The 19860-nt window shown below is 45.0% G+C and overlaps 1 protein-coding gene across 1 annotated transcript in view; it reads left to right on the top strand.

The window, feature by feature from the left end:
• Positions 1-19205, top strand: part of bmp5 (bone morphogenetic protein 5) — a 195413-nt gene extending 176208 nt beyond the window's left edge. The window contains exons 5-7 of the mRNA XM_078541934.1: positions 11886-11962; positions 16677-16787; positions 18524-19205. Coding sequence (XP_078398060.1) covers positions 11886-11962; positions 16677-16787; positions 18524-18673 — 338 coding nt within the window. The 3' untranslated portion in view covers positions 18674-19205. The remainder of the gene's footprint in view (positions 1-11885; positions 11963-16676; positions 16788-18523) is intronic.
• Positions 19206-19860: the final 655 nt, after the last annotated feature.

The raw sequence follows: 19860 nt of genomic DNA, 5'->3' as shown, positions 1-19860 counted from the left end.
CAGTCAGCACTCGCAGTCATCAGCGCCAGGCTTTGCAGACAGCACCACATCACTTTTAGGGGCCTCATGGGTAGGTCTCTACCTACCAGATCAGCCGTATGTGGGTGGCTTTTCAATGGCTGAAGGGCGAGAGCTGTACTGGAGAAGGAGGGTAACCCAGAGTGTGTGGGGGGGCACATGTTCATCTGTGCAAGTGGCCTCAAGATGATGAGGGCTGGGGAGGCAGCCTCCAGAGGAGATGAGGCCAGATGGACATGTGAGGGTATGTATGTGAGAATGGGTTGTGATGTCCCTTGAGCTGGCAGTGAGTGAGATGCCAGCAAATATGCGATGGGCTTGAGTGTGTGAGTTTAGAGTGATGAGGTAGTTGCCATACCCTGGCTGCACAGATGAGATAATTCCTCCTCTATCTGCATTGGATGGCCAACCTCTTCTGTGCAGCATTGGCACTGATCACCACTGCCATCGCCTACCAAGCCAGAATGGTAATGTTGCTGCCCGTTCTGCGGCCAGAGCCGGGGTAGAGGACATCAAAGCGGCCTCCACGGTGTCCAAAAGGCACTTGAGGGCTGCAGTCTTCTTGCCTTTCGGGGCCATGTCTTCTTTGCTGCAGTCCTAGGCTGGATGCATTGAGCGCGGCTGTACCTTAAATATGGTGTCTGGCGTGATGAAGCGGCAGGTGATGGTGTGGCAGGCCGCCTGCCATCGAAATGGCGTGTTTCCCGGGAATGCATAAATAATGTGGTGGGTTTGGGACGATATGGTGTGAAAACCCACCACCGCGGCTGGTGGGTAACCTGCCTGCTAAAGCACTTAGCACAAATCCGGGACGATTCCACCCATTGTGTTCAATGTTGAAGGGGGATGCATGCTAGGGCCAATAACTGTAATACTATTTAGTGGCCACTTTATAAAACTTGCTTAAGATGTATGTATCTTTAGCCTTCCCACAAAAGCCTCTTGTTCTCTACTATTCACCTTATTAATATTTTTTGTTCCTCCTCCTTATTTCGCATACTAGGTTGGTAGGTCTTGTTGAAACTGCTGTTGGTCTAGTGCTGCCAAGTAAAGTATTTCCCACCATTGTATCAATAATAATTGTCACATGAACAGAAGCTCATTTGCTTTGGTTTGAGCTTATTTAATTGATTGACATTACCTGCAATACTTGATGTTGCGAAACGACATAACTATCCCACCTTTGGACCCAGTGCAAAGATCAGCTTCACAGAGAAACTTCATCCCGATCAGCATCCTTTACCCACAGGGAAGAATTTTTCATGTGGCGGGCAGGCTGGGCAAATTAATGCCCACCCAGCATAACGCGTGGCCAGTAGCGCTCATCACTACCTGTGCGGGCAGGGGGAGGAGGAAGAGTTGGGACATGTTTGTGAAGTTAGGAAAATTTACTTATTTATTTTATAAAAGCTTCAGGAAACCTCATCCCACCCGTGGATGAGGTTTCCTGAAAAACGCAAAGGCCGCTTGGGCTCTTCACCTGCCTGCCAGCCTTAAGGTTGGATGGACAACATTCTTAACAAGTTTAATTACTTTTTTAATGGCCTTAATAGGCTGTTGACAGTTCAGCAGGCGCACAGCCGCCTCCGGTGCGCGCCTGCCGAACGAAATATCGAGATGATGCGTGATGACGTCGGGGCACATGCCCAACGTCATCGCACGTCATTTTACACATCGGCGTGTCAGGTCCGCCCCCGCACGCTGATGGCAAAATTCTGCCCATAGGGTGGAATTTTACAGCTCATCACGCTGGGGGGGTTTTCCTTTCCCATCGAAGTCAATGGACTTATGAATGGTTCGCTGCATTTTATGACCCCACCCCTACAGCGATGGGGTCGTAAAATTCAGCGCAAAGTTTTAGTTAGTCCTTTAAAACATATGAGAAGCTTAAAAAAACATTTTTTAAATTTTTCACCATTTACACTAAACCGCTTTTGTTTATAAGTCTTTTTGGCTGACTACAATAGATCACTGTTGTGTCCCAGTTGAACAATGGTGGCATTGCACTCTGACTTGAAGTAGAGGCCACAGTCAGTATGCTTAAGTTATGTTAAACCTGTTTGAAGGATCTGAACTGGAAAGTGCAACTGGGTTCAGGTCATTTTAGGTGGATGGCACGTGAGGTATTCAAGTGGAAGGTGGAGTGGGGTGAGGGCAGAAGCAAAATTTGCCTTGATGAACAAATCTGACCATACGAATTGTTATTAAATTTTCAGTATACATTTAAATAAACCAGGCACTATAATCAATAAAGAGTGGATCCTTAAATGTTTTCATTTTAACAACCCTTGCATAGACTAGAATTTTTTTAATTTAATTGTGTTACTATTTTTATTGAAGAGATTGCCAGGGCAATTGTGGGAGGAATATTAGTGAGCATACACCTGCTTAATAAACATAAATTGCAGGAATAAACAATTTCTATTGTGTATTATCTTACAAATTTAAAAGCTTATGCTTTGCTTTCCTTTTTATGAAACACAAACTAATTTTAGAAAAAGCAAAATACTTTGGGGGCTGGAAATCTGAAAGAGGAACAGAAAATACTGGAACAGAAACAGAAAATGCTGGAAAAACTCAGCAGGTCTGACAGCATCTGTGGAGAGAGAAAAACAAAGTTAGCATTTTGAGTTTGTATGACCCTTCTTCAGAGCTGAAGAGAAGTGGAAATGTGATGAAATTTATACTGTTAAAGGGGGGGTGGAGCAGGTGAAGCTGGATAGAAGGCCAGTGTTGGGTAAGGACTAAGGAGAGATTGACAAAGATTTCATGAATTAAAGGACAAAGGGATTGTTAATGGTAGTGGTTAGTGCTAACAAAGGTGCAAATATTGGGGTAAAGGTAAGAAAGCAGAATGTGATAATAGCAGAACAAGGGTAGCATTGAGTGAAAGAACAACATGGAAGGAGTGACAGATGGACCTGTAGGGGATGGGGTGAGGAGAGGGGGCGGTGGTGGGGAAAAAAGGATAGAAAATGGGATTAAAAAAGGGGATCAAACTACGGATAAATGAATAAAAATAAAAATAAAACAAGTGGATAAAAAATAAAAATGAATGTAGAAGAAGGGGGATAAAAAAGGGGGTGAGGAGGGAGTTCATGGTCTGAAGTTGTTGAACTCAATGTTAAGTTCAAAAGGCTGTAAAGTGCCTAATCGGAAGATGAGGTGCTGTTCCTCCAGTTTGCGTTGAGCTTCACTGGAACATTGCAGCAGGCAAAGGATGGACACGTGGGCATGAGAGCAGGGTGGTGTGTTGAAATGGCAAGCGACAGGGAGGTCTGGGTAATGCTTGCGGACAGACTGAAGGTGTTCCGCAAAGCAGTCACCCAGTCTGCGTTTGGTCTTTCTAATGTAGAGGAGACCGCATTGGGAGCAGCGAATGCAATAGACTAAATTGAGGGAAGTGCAAGTGAAATGCTGCTTCACCTGAAAGGAGTGTTTGGATCCTTGGATGGTGAGGAGGGAGGAGGTAAAGGGGCAGGTGTTGCACCTTCTGCGGTTGCATGGGAAGGTGCCGCGGGAGGAGGATGAGATGTTGGGGGTGATGGAGGAGTGGACCAGGGTGTCCCAGGGGGAAGGGTCCCTACAGAATGCTGATGGCAGGGGTGAAGGGAAGATGTGTTTGGTGGTGGCATCATGCTGGAGTTGGTGGAAATGGCAGAGGATGATACTTTGAATGTGGAGGTTGGTAGGGTGAAAAGTGAGGACAAGAGGGACCCAATCATGGTTCTGAGAGGGAGGGGAAGGTGTGAGGGCAGAGGCACGGGAGAAGGGTCGGACACGGCTGAGGGCCCTATCAACCACCGTGGGTGGGAAACCTCAGTTAAGGAAGAAGGAAGACATGTCAGAAGCTCCGTTTTGGAAAGTGGCATCATCGGAACAGATGCGATGGAGATGAAGGAACTGAGAGAATGGGATGGAGTCCTTACAGGGAGCAGGATGTGAAGAGCTGTAGTCGAGGTAGCTGTGGGAGTCAGTGGGCTTGGAATGAATATTGGTGGACAGTCTATCACCAGAAATTGAGACAGAGAGGTCAAGGAAGGGAAGGGAAACATCGGAGATGGATCATTTGTAGATGATAGAGGGGTGGAAATTGGAAGCAAAGTTGATAAATTTTTCCAAGTCCAGATGAGAGCATGAAGCAGCACCGAAGCAGTCATCGAAGAACCGAAAAAAGAGTTGTGGGAGGGGGCCTGAATAGGACTGGAACAAGGAATGTTCCACATACCCCATAAGGAGACAGACATAACTGGGGCCCATGCGGGTACCCATAGCCACACCTTTTATTTGGAGGAAGTGAGACAAGTTAAAGGAGAAATTGTTCAGTGAGAGAACAAGTTCAGCCAGACGGAGGAGACTAGTGGTGGATGGGGATTGTTCAGGCCTCTGTTCAAGGAAGAAGTGGAGAGCCCTCAGACCATCCTGGTGGGGGATGGAGGTGTAGAGGGATTGGACGTCCATGGTGAAGAGGAGGGGGTTAGGGTCAGGGAACTGGAAATTGTTGATATGATGTAGGGCTCCAGAGGAATCACGGATGTATGTGGGAAGAGACTGGACAAAGGGAGAGAGAACAGAGTCAAGATAGAAAGAAATTAGTTCAGTGGGGCAGGAACAGGCTGACATGATCGGTCTGCCGGGACAATCCTGTTTGTGAATTTTGGGTAGGAGGTAGAAGCGGGCTGTCTGCAGTTGGGAGACTATGAGGTTGGAAGCTGTGGAGGGAAGATCTCTGGAGGAGATGAGGTCAGTGACAGTCCTGGAAACAATAGCTTCATGTTCGGTAGTTGGATCATGGTCCAGGGGAGGTAGGAGGAAGTGCCTGAGAGTTCACGCTCAGCCTCTGCGAGGTAGAGGTCAGCACGCCAGACATTAACAGCACCACCCTTGTCGTCAGGTTTGATAACAAAGTCAGATCAGGGTTGGACCTAAGGGAATGGAGTGCAGCAAGTTCAGAAGGAGACAGGTTAGAGTGGGTGAGAGGAGCAGAGAAATTGAGACGGCCGATATCAGGTTAGAAGGCCCATCTGTGTTCACTGGGACATCGACAGTTCTCAATGAAAAATCAAGGGCAAGTAAGAGGCCACAGGGAGGGGTCCAGATGGAGGGAGAGTACTGGAGGTGGGTAAAAGGATCTGTTGAACGGGGGGAGGACTCCTGCCCAATGAAGTGAGCACGGAGACGAAGGTGGTGGAAGAAGAGTTCAGCATTGTGTCAAACCCGGAATTCATTGAGGTGAGGGCGTAAGGTTTGAAACTGAGTCCTTTGCTGAGTACTTTGCTTGGTAACGTTCAGCATCAGATGGGGGACAGTCAGAGGGTATAGTGAATACATGGCCAGGGCTGGGATGGGATGGGGTCAGAGGATTGGGAAGGGGTGGAGGGTCCCAGATGGGCGTTGGTATTAATAAACTGTTGGAGCTTGTGTTCCTTAGCATCTGAAAGGAAGAGGAAAAGTTCCAGAAAACACTGGAAATGCTCAGCAAGGTAGGCAGCATCAGTGGAGAGAGAAAAATAGAGTTAATGGGCTGAATTTTTGTCTTCGCTTCGGGAAGTGCGAGTTGGGCCATTTTCCGATGTCACATCACCAACTTCGGAAATTCAGCCCACTCACCTGGAATTTTGGTCTTGAGAGTTGGTTGTGGACTGGAATCATGGCCCCTGATCGACCCAGGCCCAAGGCGGCAGCAAATGGTAAGGTGGGCAGGTTAGAAGGCCCACCTGTGTTCACTGGGACATCGACCCAGCTCTATTAATGGTTGTTAAACGCTCTAGCCCTCAACACTCACAGCCTCCACCCATTCCCATGCCCCTTCCATGCCGCCTCATATCTCCCATGCCCACTCCATGTCCTTATGCCCCTCCATGTCAGGACAATAAATCAATGTGAAAATAAACCATAGTATCCCCTACATATATGATTCTCCATAAATGTTGATAGCATATTACAAGATCTGAGCATTTTGTTCTATTGGCTTTTCTGCTGCCCTCACTGTTGGGGAGATTTAAACAAAGTTAGTTCAATAATGGCTGCCTCTGTCAATCCATACGTCAATCTTTTCTCAGTGCAATACACAACAGAAAGATGGTGACTAGAATAGGATAGAATTATGGCCAGGATTTTACATTCGGCGTGTGGGGGCGGGCCCGACACGCCAACATGTAAAATGATGCACAATGATGTCGGACGTGCGTCCCGACGTCATCGCGCTGTCTCGCGATGTTTTGTTCGGCGGGCGCGTGCGGAGGTTGGCTGCGGGCCTGCCGATAATTGATAGGCCTATTAAGGCCATTAACCAGGTAATTAGGCTGAATTTCATGCTGCCTGTCCAACCTTACAGTTGGTGGGCAGGCAAAAAGGCCAAGCGGCCTTCACATTTTCTAGGAAACCTCATCCACGAGCTGGTGAGGTTTCCTAAAGCTTTTACGAATTAAATAAAAACTTTTTAAGAAAAATAAAAACGTGTCCCATCTCATGATGTCCCCTCACACGAGGGGACATGTTTCGTTAAGTTTTTATTGCATTTATTTATCTTTTTAAAAAGCGCTTCAATCTCCCGGAGGCAGCTCCGTGCCTCAGCAGCTCTGTGCCTCAGCGGCTCCGTGCCTCAGCGGCTCCGTGCCTCAACGGCCCCGTGCCTCAGCGGCCCCGTGCCTCAGCAGCTCCGTGCCTCAGCAGCTCCGTGCCTCAGGGAGACTGAAGCGCACTGTCACGTGCATGCGCGAACTGCACGCCAGGCCTGGCAACTCCCTCAGTTGGCTCCGCGACTGCTCTCACAGAGTCTGCCTGACGCGGGGAAAATTCAGGCCTATGTCTTTTTTCACCCTTCATTTGAGAAGTTAAGGGCCAAAGAACATCGTGGCACACTCTTTGAAACTCCTGAACTTGATTTTGGGGAAGTTTGAACAATTTGAAAAATTGCTCCCTGTGCACATGGTACGTACTTGAAAAAATTGGCGCCAAAGACATATTTGGGGACAATGAGGAAATTCAACAATAACAAGGAGGACTGGTGTAATTAGGAGCAAAGGTTTTACATTAGGCTGAAGGCGAATAAAACAGGAGATGAGGATAAAGTAAATGTTTTCCTCACCATGATGGGGTCAGATGCTTTCAAGGTGGTGTCGAAACAATGTTACCCGCGAGACCCCAGTTCTGTGGAATATACTAAAATTAATTCTGGGCTCATATTATGGCACAACTAAGAATGAGATTGCACTGAGAGCTATGTTCCTCGCCCCCACATACCACCTCTGGGAAAATGGCCCAGGGGTGGGATGGAGCCATGGAGCCCGCATGCTGGCGAATTTCCGCACATAACTGCCCCCATTGGGGCCTAAAAATTCTGCCCATGGTTTTTGCACATTTGTCCAGTTAGTAATTTTCTATCACTCAGAAAGCAGAGTGAGAGATAGAACCACCGAAAAATTACAGCGTATAAAGAGGCCATTCAGCCCACCGTGTCTGCACCAGCCAAAAAAAAGAGGAAGAAAGAAAACTAGCCGCTTATTTTTAATCCCGCTTTCCAACACCTAGTCCATAGTTTTGCAGGTTACAGCATTTCAGGTGCAGATCCAGGTACCTTTTAAATGAGTTGAGCTTTTCAGCCTCAGCCACCAATCCAGGTAGTGAATTCTAGACGCCCACCACCCCCTGGGTGAAAAGGTTTTTCCTCATCTCCCCTCTAATCCTTCTACCAATCACTTTCAATCAATCAGGGGGGATAAGATGAAGGTGTCAAACAGCAAGTCCTAGTGAACAATGTTGTTAATTATAAGATATTTCTAGAATTTTTATCTCAGGTAAGTTCAATGCGCAGTATTTACCTTGGTTTGCAGTCTATAATATATACAAAGATATAGGTACCTCGGAGAGGCATTTAAATATTTCCATCACTGTCCTGCTGTGGTTCACTGAGAAAACGTGAATGCTACTTTTATTAACATTCAGCATGCTCTGTGTGGTAACATTTGACCTGGAAGCAGTACAATAAGGAAAATTTATAATTCTTTACAGTATCTGTGGAATCTGTAATTGGTTTTAAGAATGTTTGGAAAGGACTTTTAAGAGTTTGCATCGATTGTGAAAGGAATGATTGTTATTTTCTTGAATAATAAGAAAAACTGGTCCATGTGACCTGGCAACCCTTGACCTGGAAGCAGTACCAACAGGAAGGAAGTTAACATATGAAAGCCATGTGGCTGGCAAACACAAAAGAGAGCTGCTGCAGGGGAAAAACGGAGAAGGCACATGTACAAGGAGCTGTGTGTGTAATACAGCTAAAAGGGGCAGAAAGCTGAAGACAGTTGACAATGCTGACAACTGCAATGCTTCAGTCCTGTCAGAGCAGACCAGACCATTTAACAAGGTTTATTAAAGGAGTCAGATAAAGGAGTCTCTGGGGAATCTGTACCATCAAGATTGTTGTGAACCAGGCTAAGGTTCTTCTACAGGAGTGTGCTGTTTGGGTGACGGCTGTGTCCGGTGGACTCAGATGGAATGGTACTACCATTACAGGTGATTCGAGGACAAAATCCATTGAGTGTGAAAAGTGAGAGATCCTACATTCTGGAAGCCGAGTTGGAAAGACTGAGATTGCACATGGTGCCATACTTGTGCGGGGAATGATAAGAATTCTTGAAATCTTGTGATAGAGCCTTTGTTGTTTTTGCTATTCCATGTATAATTTATAGTTCCTACTGACTGTAATTTGCCTGTTAATTCATGTTTAATTTACATGGATTCTGATTCACCTTAAAGGAAAAACTACAAAAAGTGGAATCTTCTTGGTAATTACTTCGTTCAGGGGGTCATTCCGTAAATTTGTTTATTTTCGTTTACATTTCCCCCACGGGAATTGTAAACTCTGTGAATAGTCATTTCACTCAGAAGAAGTGCTAGTGGACTAGAAGTTGCTAATGTTATGCCAATACTATAGAAAGAAGAAAGAAATAAACCAGGAAGCTATAGGCCAGTTCACCTAACATCAGTGGCGGGAAGTTATTGGAAAACATTATCCAGGATAAAGTAAGCTTCCATTCAGAAAAGCATGGGTTAATCAAAGAGAGCAAGTATGGATTTGTTAAAGGCAAATCAGGCTTGGTTAATTTGAATGAATACTTAAATGAGGTAACAGAAAAGGTTGGTCAAGGAATCACAATAGATACAAAAACAAAATACTGCAAATTCTGGAAATCTGATGCAATAGATAATGGCCGGGATTTTACATGGAGGCAGTGGCCACCCCACAAAGAGCAGGAAAGTTGGGGTCGAGCCATCTCCACCAGCCTTGGAAGCCACAACGTTGTTCAGGCAATTAATTGATAGCAGTCGTGGTTTCTATCCCTTTAAGGCAGTGTGTCCTAACTCCATAGGGCTGACAGCTTTTCAGTCCCTGCAGCGCCATCAGGATTAATGCCCACTGCTGGAACTGCAGCTGTCCTCAGATCAGTGATGGTGGAGTGGGCTCAGAGTGCATTAAGTGAGATTGGGGCTCACCAGGGCCAATCACGAAGGCCCTGGTGAGGTGAGGTGAGGGGAGGGTCAATTGCAAGGGCAAGGAAGAATCTTCCAGCGGGGGTGATCCTTGCTGCTTGGGTACCCCTCCATGGCAATAGAGTGTGTCTTATTCCTCCTGCCCTCTGCTGTTTGATATATCTGACTCCCCCTGTCCACTGCTATTTGCTGTGTCTGACCTGATCCCGAGGGACCCTCCCTCTCGATCCTGCACAAGATCTGCCAGGTTTGACTTAAGTGAGGGGGCTGAGTGTAACATATCCAAGCTTGCTGATGATACAAGGTTAGGGGTAAGGTATGTGTGAGGATAAAACAAAATGGCTGCAGAGTGTCATGGACAGGATTGGTGAATGGGCAAGAACATGGCAGATGGACTACAATGTGGCAAAGTGTGAAGTTATCCACTTCGGTAGGAAAAATAAAGAAAAACAATATTTTGTGAACGGTAAGAGACTAGAAAGTGCTTGCTTTCAGAGGACCCTGGTGGTCCTTGTACATGAATCACACAAAGTTAACATGCAACTACAGCAAGCAATTAGGAAGTATGTTAGCAATTGTTGCAAAGAGATTGGCGGATAAGAACAAATAAGTCTTACTACAGTTAAACAGGGCATTGGTGAGGTCGCACCTGGAGCACTGTATTTTGTTTTGGTCTCCTTACTCAAGGACATACAAGCCCTGGAGGAAATGCAACAAGGGTTGACTAGACTGGTTCCTGGGTTGAGGGGATTGTCCTATGAGGAGATATTAAGTAGATTAGGCCTGTATTCCCTGGAATTTAGAAGAATAGTTCCTGTACGATTCCTTTAAATGGGACTGGTGAGAAGTCCTTGATGTCAGTTAGCGTCACATTGTGCTGAACAAGGCTAGCATGTAGCAAGTGAGACACTTTGATGATCTGAAATGGAATGTGGGTACTTCAGGAAGTGTAGCACAATCTTCTGTAGACACTAAGTTCAACTTAGAATACTGTTGGCATGAGCTCCTTATGCAAGTGCTTAAAGTGGGTGGCTTATTTCCTACAAGTAGCACGCTTCCTGCACAGCATCCTGGGAACATAGGCCACTTAGTGCCTGAAAAATGGGCACTACTTAGAACCATAGAAAAGTTACAGCACAGAAGGAGGCCATTCGGCCCACCTTGACCATGCCAGCCCAAGGACACCCAGGTGCCCTTTCTAATCCCATCTTCCTGCACCCGGCCCATAGCCCTGCAGCTTACAGCACTTAAGGTGCAGATCCAGGTACTTTTTAAAAGAGTTTAGAGTTTCTGCCTCTACCACCAACATGGGCAGTGAATTCCAGACACCCACTACCCTCTGCATAAAAAAGTTCTTCCTCATGTCTCCCCTACACCTTCTGCCACTTACATTGAATCTATGTCCCCTGGTCCTAGAATTCTCCACCAAGGGAAACAACTTGGTCCGATTTCTAAGCCAATGGGATGAATTTTATGTGAGGCGGTGGCCCCACCCTTCGGCTTGAGTTGAGGTTGGGGGGTGAGCTTGTCTCCACTTGGCTGGGTTGCTCCAAGCCCATTGGCTTGGGGCGGGACCTCCATCCCCGCCTGGGAGGAAGTCCTGACTCTGAGAGCTGCCAACCAAGCAATTAACGCACCCTGTGGAATTTCAGAGCCTGCCTGTTTAAATGACCTCCAATAAGACCATAAGACATCGGAGCAGAAGTAGGCCATTTGGCCCATTGAGCCTGCTCCACCTTTCAATGAGTTCATGGCTGATCTGATAACCCTCAACTCCACTTTCCTGCCTTTTCCCCATAATCCTTGATTCCCTTACAGGTTAAAAATCTGTCTATCTCAGCCTTGAATAGACTTAACGACCCAGCCTCTACAACCCTCTGTGGTAAAGAATTCCACAGACTAACTACCCTCTGAGAGAAGAAATTCCTCCTCATCTCTGTCTTAAATGAATGCCCCCTTACTCTGAGATCATGCCCTCTGGTCCTAGACTCTCCCACAAGGGGAAACAACCTCTCAGCATCTACCCTGTCAAGCCCCCGAAGAATCTTATACGTTTCAATAAGGTCACCTCTCATTCTTCTAAACTCTACTGAGTACAGGCCCAACCTGCTCAACCTCTCCTCATAAGAAAATCCCTCCATCCCCAGGATCAACCTAGTGAACCTTCTCCGGACTGCCTTCTATGCCAGTATATCTTTCCTTAGATAAGGGGACCAAAACTGTTCACAGTATGTTGACTGTTCACCTCCCACAAAATGTAAGCATTAAAGATCTGCAGACCCTTGTTAGGATGCACGGGTGAATTGTGAATGCTGCCAACACTGTGCATGTGCTTCGTTTGGACAGCAAGCTCACATTGATCTTTTATTTAACAGATTACAACAGCAGTGAACAGAAGCAAGCTTGCAAGAAGCATGAACTGTACGTGAGTTTTCGGGACTTGGGGTGGCAGGTAATTCATGGTGTTTTCTGTCAAATGTTTTTTTTGTGAATAGTTCAGAAATTTTTTCAGGGGCAATGTTCTGGTCACTTCTTTGAGATGTCAGGACTGAGTGCGAAAGGCACTTCGCCCATCACTTTGGCTCAATGCTGGCTTCACAGAATTGACCTATGCTTGACTGATTATTTGAGTATACCCGGATATTGGGCTTGATACTGGGGCTTCATCAGATGGAGAAGGGCGAGGAAAGAGCAAAAAAATGTACATCAGGTAGTGCAAATTTAGCTGCCTTGATAAACACCGTCCTGATAAAGATCAGTTAGTGGGGTCATGGACAGATCCACTTGAGGGTGGGAGAGATTGGGTGGAGACCTCAGAGACCCCCAGAGGGTAAAGCTCAAGAGACTGGTTGAGGGTTGGAGAAACTGGAGGCTCAAGGAGACGGAGAGATTTGGAGAGGGAGGGCCTAAAAAATCAGAGGAGGGGTCCCTGATAGGTCACTGAGAAGGGGTGGGATGATTGGGGTAAGTGATTGCAGGTAGGAGTTAGAGAGATTTTGGGGAGTCATAGAAATCAGTAGCCTGTGGAGAGACTGGGGTGGAGGGCCAGAGGGATCGGCGGATGGAAGCAGAGATATCCTTTGGGTGGGCTATGGTAGAAATTGGTCAGAGGCCTGAGAGGTGTGGGAGGGGCACAGAGACCGAGGGGTTGGAGGAGGGGAGGGGATGCCGAGAGAACTGTCAGAAGTACTTATGGAAATACCTTGGGTGTGTGTTTGCGAGGAAGCGTAGTGTGATGAGGTGTGAGATCGTAGTCAGATAGATTGCAGGGGTAGTTTGCAGGTTATCTTGCTGGACCTGGAGGAAACACTCCTGCTCCGCTTGGCCCACAAGCAGTGCTGGAAAAGCACTTACCAGTTGGAATGAAACCGCCCTGCCTCATTTCAGCTGCCGCTCCTCGAGCCCTGAGAAAAGCAGCCCATAGACATTAACACAAAACCAGAGCTAAAATTTGAGTCACGCAACCTCAGTAAAATATTTACATTAGGGATCTGCCTAACTTAAGTAAGCAGGTTAGTCGCCGACCTCCAAATATTTTCTGGTAAAAATGAAAGTGTGGTGTTGGGTTGTGTTTTCAATTTCTGAATTTTTAATTGCCTCCCCTTCCTCTCTCATTCCCATTCTACTGCGGGGCGGGGGTTAACCTTCCACCTCCCCCACCAATTCCCCCTAGTGATTTGGCTCATTTTACAAAGAAATTGTTTGATCCAAAAGACCTAGGGAAGATATATGAAATGTTTGTTGCGAAATTAAACATAAGCAATTAATTCCCCGGTTAGTTAAAACATTTCAGATGACGTCCTCTGATCCCTTAAAGCTGGGACCCATTGACCATTAATATCCAGATATAATGACAGACGTAGGAGACTTGCCCAAGTGTCGGAAAGCCTGGTAAAAGCCTGCATTGGCACCCTGTAAATATTACACTCAGACTCAGAATGAGTTGCACAAACGATTGTAGAAATGCATGGAGGTCACCTTGAGGCATGTTTGCAGCTGGGACCAGGCGGAAGAGCTCACAACCCAGCTTCCTGGTCACTGCGGCCCAAATCTTGCTGATAGTACCGATAATGCCAGGCAGAAAGTCGCCACTTAAATGTCTTCATGATTAAGATTTGTGCAGGAGTACTTGCTTCAAAACCTGGTTCTCATATTTCAACATTTTTCCATATTTCAGAACTCAGTGGATCTGGCATCATTAAGGGCAGATGTCTTTTAAAAATAGCTCAAATACCAGAGGCTCAAAAGCTTTAGAGCCTTTACTGTCTATGCTTACAAACAGAAGAACATTTCCCTCTATCTTTGGGGTGTACCGCTGCTATTGCCTAATCTAGCAAATGTTACAGGCAGAGAGTTTACACTTTTAGGGTCATACTTATATGCCCGGGCCTTTGGTTGCTTCACATACTCGTACTTCTCAACTTAAATGTGCTCTCCATACTCATCCAACTATGCAGTATTTTCAGAGCTCCACATTTTCCCTTTTAGTTTGACTGGAATCTTGTTCTGCTTAAGTGCCTAGCAATAGAGAATAGCTTTGGTTTATGTTTGCAGACAGGCCATGCAATCTGCTCTTTAGTCCAGGCCTTTACCTCTTCCATGTGCACAACCTTCAACATTACCCTGGAGCCTTCAGGAATTAAGGATTCATCTCCTGGATACTGCTGTGGGCAACCCACCAGAAAATGGATTGGGGCATTAAGAGAATTGTCTGTTTGCTTTAATCTCTTTGAAAATTACGGTTTTTTAGTTCTAAAAATGTTGGAGGCTGGTGCTGAATTTTCCCCACAAGTCGTAAACAGGACTGTTTTCAGGTCTTGAACCTGCCTCTGGTGAGAAACTGGTTAAAGTTAAGATTCTCACGTAGGTGAGCCCTTATCTGGCATGGTCTAATGAAAGGCAGCGGGCAGGCTCTCGAAGCTGGTGGGCCGACCAGAGGCCTTCCAGCAACAGAGGAACACCTGGCTGCAGTACAAGCTAAATAAATGAGAGGGTGCTTCAACAAGAAGAGACCTCTTCAGCTGATCTTTAAAAACTTTCACAAAAAAATACAAAAAACAGACAAGTTATCACTGTTGGGTGGATGGCGGGGTGGGGGGTGCAGGGGTTGATGGAGGAGCCACTTTATAGGGTGGCCTTTGGCTGCAACCCTATCCAGGCAGTCAGGGAGCACTTGAATTCTGCGTAGGGTAACTCATCTCCTGACTCTCCAAAGCCTGTCTACCATCTCACAAGACATAAGTCAGGAGTGTGATGGAATACACTTCACTTCTATGGTTGAGTGCAGCTCTGACAACACTTGAGAAGCTCGACAACATTCAGGACAAAGCAGTCCACAATATTGGCACTCCATCCACAACCTTAAACATTCCTTCCATCCATCACCGATGCACAGTGGCCACAATTTGTACCATTTACAAGATGCACTGCAGCAGCTCTCCACGGTTCCTTAGACAGCACTTTCCAAACCCACGACCTCTACCATCTAGAAGGACCAGGGCAGCAGATACATGGGGACACCACCGCCTGCAATTTCCCTCCAAGCCACTCACCATCCTGACTTGGAAATATATCACTGTTCCTTCACTGTCGCTGAGTCAAAATCCTGGAACTCCCTCACTAACAGCACTGTGGGTGTACCTACACCATAGGGACTGCAACAGCTCAAGGTGGTTCACCACCACCTTCTCAAGGGAAAATAGGGATGGACAATAAGCGCTGGCCTAGCCAGTGATGCCTACATCCCGTGAATGAATAAATAACAAAAAAAAAAGCCCTGCCAGGAGCCCTGACACCCCAGTCTGTTACTTGGTGTCTGCCCCCAGGCACTACATCTGTTTCCCCCCAACATTGGGTCAGGAAACTGAAGGCCAGCTAGATAATCCCAGCTGGCCTCCGGTAACTACCTTTTAACAAGTCACTTAATGAACCTAACTGCCTGCCCGCTTCGTTGGGGTGAATGACTTTGCCGGCCTTGAACCGGCTAAAATGGCCAATCTCTTCCCCAAGGTCAGGAAGCCAGCATGCAGGCTGGCCTCTTGTAATTTTCGGGTCCAGTCCACCTCCATTTCCGATGTTGGTGGGCCCGAAATTTCAGCCCCAGGATTCGGCAGAACTGGACTCTGGCCTACTTTCCAGATTTCAGCAGAAATCCCCCTGAAGGTTTGGTCAAAGTCCACTGGAATAGCTGTGAGTTTGTGGAGTGTGCATGTTGCCATTTTTTTTTTTGCCCACATGATGTGCAGGAAGGAGATAATTTTTCTCAAGATTATTTTTGTATTTTAGTATATAAATATACAGGGCTTGCATTTCTGTTATTCTGTTAACGGAGGATTAGTGTTACTGGCACATTTTGTTTATTCACGGTATAGACTCTCTTCGTCTAAGCAATGTCCATGGGAAGCTCAGAAAGCTGGACAGGTAAATCTGAGCCTTGGGAGCTGAGCCTCTGGTCTAAAGTTCGATGTCAATAATCCCAAAGTTAGGTTGGCTTCACCTTCAATATCCATATCATGGCACATAGACTATGTATATATATATGTAGCTCACAAAAAGTACCCGAATCGGCTACAAACTTTGATTCATTATAACCTCTCCATTCTGGAATGCTTGGGACCAAGTCATTTCTGGATCTTGGAATTTCCTGGATTATAGAATGACATTAGAATGCTTAGCCACGAGTGTGTGAACGGGCAACACCTTATATATAAATATTTACCTGAAACATAAAATAGTGGTAAAACAAGCAGAAAACAAATTGTTTTAATTATCCAAATACTGTAGCTTTCATGTTTGCACACCCTTAATACTGTTCCATCTGCTCAAAAGATTTTAGGACAACTGGTTTGTTCGAACAATAGATTTTAGTGCTGGAGAGGTTACAGTGTACTATAAATTGCCTAAAATAGTATACTGGTGTTAAAGACATTAAGAACATGCTATAAGTGTCATGTTAATCATTGACAATTTTCTCAAAGGTGTTCAGCATATTTATGATATGACAGTACACTTTAAAAATAACATGCAGGATGCTCAATTCTGATTGATTTCACCTGGGAAATAGAGGGTTTGTGGTATGTAAAATGGATTTTTCAGCAAGAAAAGGTGGTCAATTTTACTATTTTGATATAACCACAATATGACTTGCCTACATGGTATGTTTCTAGGATTGGATCATAGCACCAGAGGGCTATGCTGCTTTCTACTGTGATGGGGAGTGTTCTTTCCCACTCAATGCTCACATGAACGCCACAAACCATGCAATTGTGCAAACACTGGTACGTGCTATAATCTGCAGAATTCATATGTAAATTCATAGTCATGTTGAGATGTTGGTTCACAAACCTTTCCAGATCTGCTAAATCCATTTTCCACAATTTGAATGCAGTTGGATGAATTTGTGACCCTTTGCAGCCAAATTCTAGAAAGCCATATTTCATTAAATTGGCTAAAGTTTAATGAATGTGTTGTTAATGTTTCTGAGAATCGAGCAGCGGTGATAGAGATTTAGGTTTGAGTAACTCCTTATTTTTGTACAGTTTTGACTAACCAAATATCCTTGCAAGTGTTGATATTTTAGAAAAACTTTTACATTCATATATTTGGTATGGTATAGTGAAGAAGAATATGCAAAGATTAAAATATAATTAGAGAAACCTCAGTGCTATGATGGTTTCATTCTTTATGATTATGATATTGTCCCAAAAAGATTAATGCATAATCAAATCTTACGTTCCCTCTACTCTGCTTCAAGGGTGGGACTGAACTTCCTCCTGTTGACACTTTTGAGAAAGAAGGCAGTGTATATGCAGCATAAAATGTTCCATTTCGTACACACACTGAGGCCAGAATCTTTGGCTCAGCATATGGGGGCAGGTCCCACTCGCCGACGTGTAAAATGACACATGGTGATGTAGAGCATGTGTCCCGACGTCACCGCGCATGATTCTGATTTTCCATTTGGTGGGCGCGCACCAGAGTCGGCTGCGTGCCCGCCAAACTGTCAAAGGCCTATTAAGGCCACTTAAATATCAATTGAAATACTTAATGGAGCTGCCCATCCAACCTTAAGGTTGGCGGGCAGGTGAAGAGACCAGGCGGCCTTCGCATTTATCATGAAACCTCATCCATAAGCGGGATGAGGTTTCATGAAGTATTTATAAATTGAATGTAAGTTTTCATTAAAGTTCATTGACGTGTCCCAGCTCACGTGACACTGTCACATGAGAGGACATGTCTTAAAATTTTTAAAAAAATTTTTAAAAATCAAACTAATCTTCCCGAGGCACCTTTGTGCGAAAGAGTGTAGGCCCTGACTCAGCCTACTCCCCTGCTCGCACAGGGAGTGCTCAGCACTTCCAGGTGCACGTCATGCTGGGCAGGCCTTAATTGGTCTGCCCACGTAAAATGGTGGCGCCCAGCCGATCGGGGGTGGCGATTGGCTGCGCGCCTGGCCACGCCCGCTCCCTCCCAACTCCCCCAGGAGGGGAGAAAATTCTCCCCTGACACTTTCATTAAAATTACGAGCTGATTAAACTTAACCTAATAATTTCTTAGCTCCAACTTTGGACAAGTGCCCACTACTGACGTTATATGGCACATTAGCTGAGAAATTGATTTTCACCCATCAGCTATGAACCGGACCATTGAGACAGATGTACAAAATTGGTCTTCCTGCATCATAAAAATGCGACTGGCAACCTGGGGTGTCATTTGTGCCCCTGAAGACAGCACATCAGCCCTGAAAATGATGCTAGTTGACCATGATCTAATTGAATGGCGAACGAGGGGTTGGGGGCTGAATGGCCTACCTCTGTTCTTATATAATATTCTATTTAGCATTAGGTAAATCAGCTGTGTTTTTTTCATTTTTGGGATCATGGGGTTGCCCCTAGGCCTTGATAGCTTGTGAATCAATCTATTATTGAATAGTTCAGTAGCTTTTCTTTTTTCTCTCTGCCGATTCTCGCTTGGAACATGGCTGTTTATTTTGGAATTTTGTTTCTGTTTGCAGGTTCACTTGATGTTCCCTGACAACGTCCCCAAACCTTGCTGTGCACCAACTAAGCTAAACGCAATCTCTGTGTTGTACTTTGATGACAGTTCAAATGTAATATTAAAGAAATATAGAAACATGGTGGTAAGATCATGTGGTTGCCACTAGCCTGGAAATTCAAAGGGAAAGAGGGACCCAATTAAAAGTACAACCTTTAAACCACCCTTAAACTTTTACTAAGTGATTCCAAATTGGGTTTGAAGGTGCTTCATGTACAGTATTATGTATATAGTACTCATTGTGCCTATAATTTATTTCTTTCAATTTAACTACTTTACTACAGGAAAACTAAAACAGATGTTCTCAGCCCTTTCTGGTAGTGCACAAAAACAACTGTGGTTGACTAAATATTTATTCAATAGAGCTGAAAACTGGTACATTTTTAGACAAAGCTTTCCTTTATGATACAAACATTGCGAAGGTGGTAAATGGTTTATTAACTTATCTGATTTCCTGCTATATATATTTTTTTTAAAACAGAGGGATTTAAAAATATTTTTACACACTTCATCTCTTTCTTAAACTGTACTATATGAAATATTGGAGATTAAAAAGTTGTCTAATTATTGTCCTAACCATGATGTACTGTATATCTACAAACTTGCTGACCATTATATGAAATATAATACAATTCTCCTGATGACTAATTCTTAATTTCAGTACTATTCTAATTAGTTATTTGTATCTGTTCAGTCCAGCAATTCAAATTATTAGCACCACTTTGTAAAAACATCTTCCTTACTCCAAAGAAAGTAAAATTCCTATAATGGACAGATGAGTGGACATTGGGATTTTACCCCAGTGAGTGGAGTGTGCATTTACCTTGACAAACCACAAGTTTTACCCTCTACCTTGAAGCTTTCTCACTGTGAAATTAGACATTCTCAATAAGCTGAATACTAAACTAGAATACAAAGGGGAGGAGTTGATGCTTCAGTTGTACATAGTCTTGGTCGTACCCCACCTGGAGTATTGTGTTCATTTTTGGGCACCACTCCTCAGGAAGGATACATTAGCCTTGGAGGCGATGCTGAGCAGATTCACCGGAATGTTACCAGAGCTTAAAGAGCATCATTCAAGTCTAAGGTCAATAGACTTTGTTAGGCAAGGGAATCAAGGGATCAAAGGCAGCCAAATTTGATTGAGGTGCCGATCAGCTTTGTTCGAAGCAACTGGCAGATTAGGCTCAGGGAACTGAATGGTCTCCTGTTGTTATGTTCTTCTGGCCACATGTCCCAGTTTGGTTATGGGTTTTCTGGTATGTCTGAGATTGCCTGTCCTGACATGTTTCCCCA

Source organism: Cetorhinus maximus, chromosome 5 (assembly GCF_964194155.1).
Source record: "Cetorhinus maximus chromosome 5, sCetMax3.hap1.1, whole genome shotgun sequence".
Classification (NCBI taxonomy): domain Eukaryota; kingdom Metazoa; phylum Chordata; class Chondrichthyes; order Lamniformes; family Cetorhinidae; genus Cetorhinus; species Cetorhinus maximus.
The sequence above is the reverse complement of the archived record's forward strand: the minus strand, read 5'-3'. Positions and strand labels throughout refer to the sequence as shown.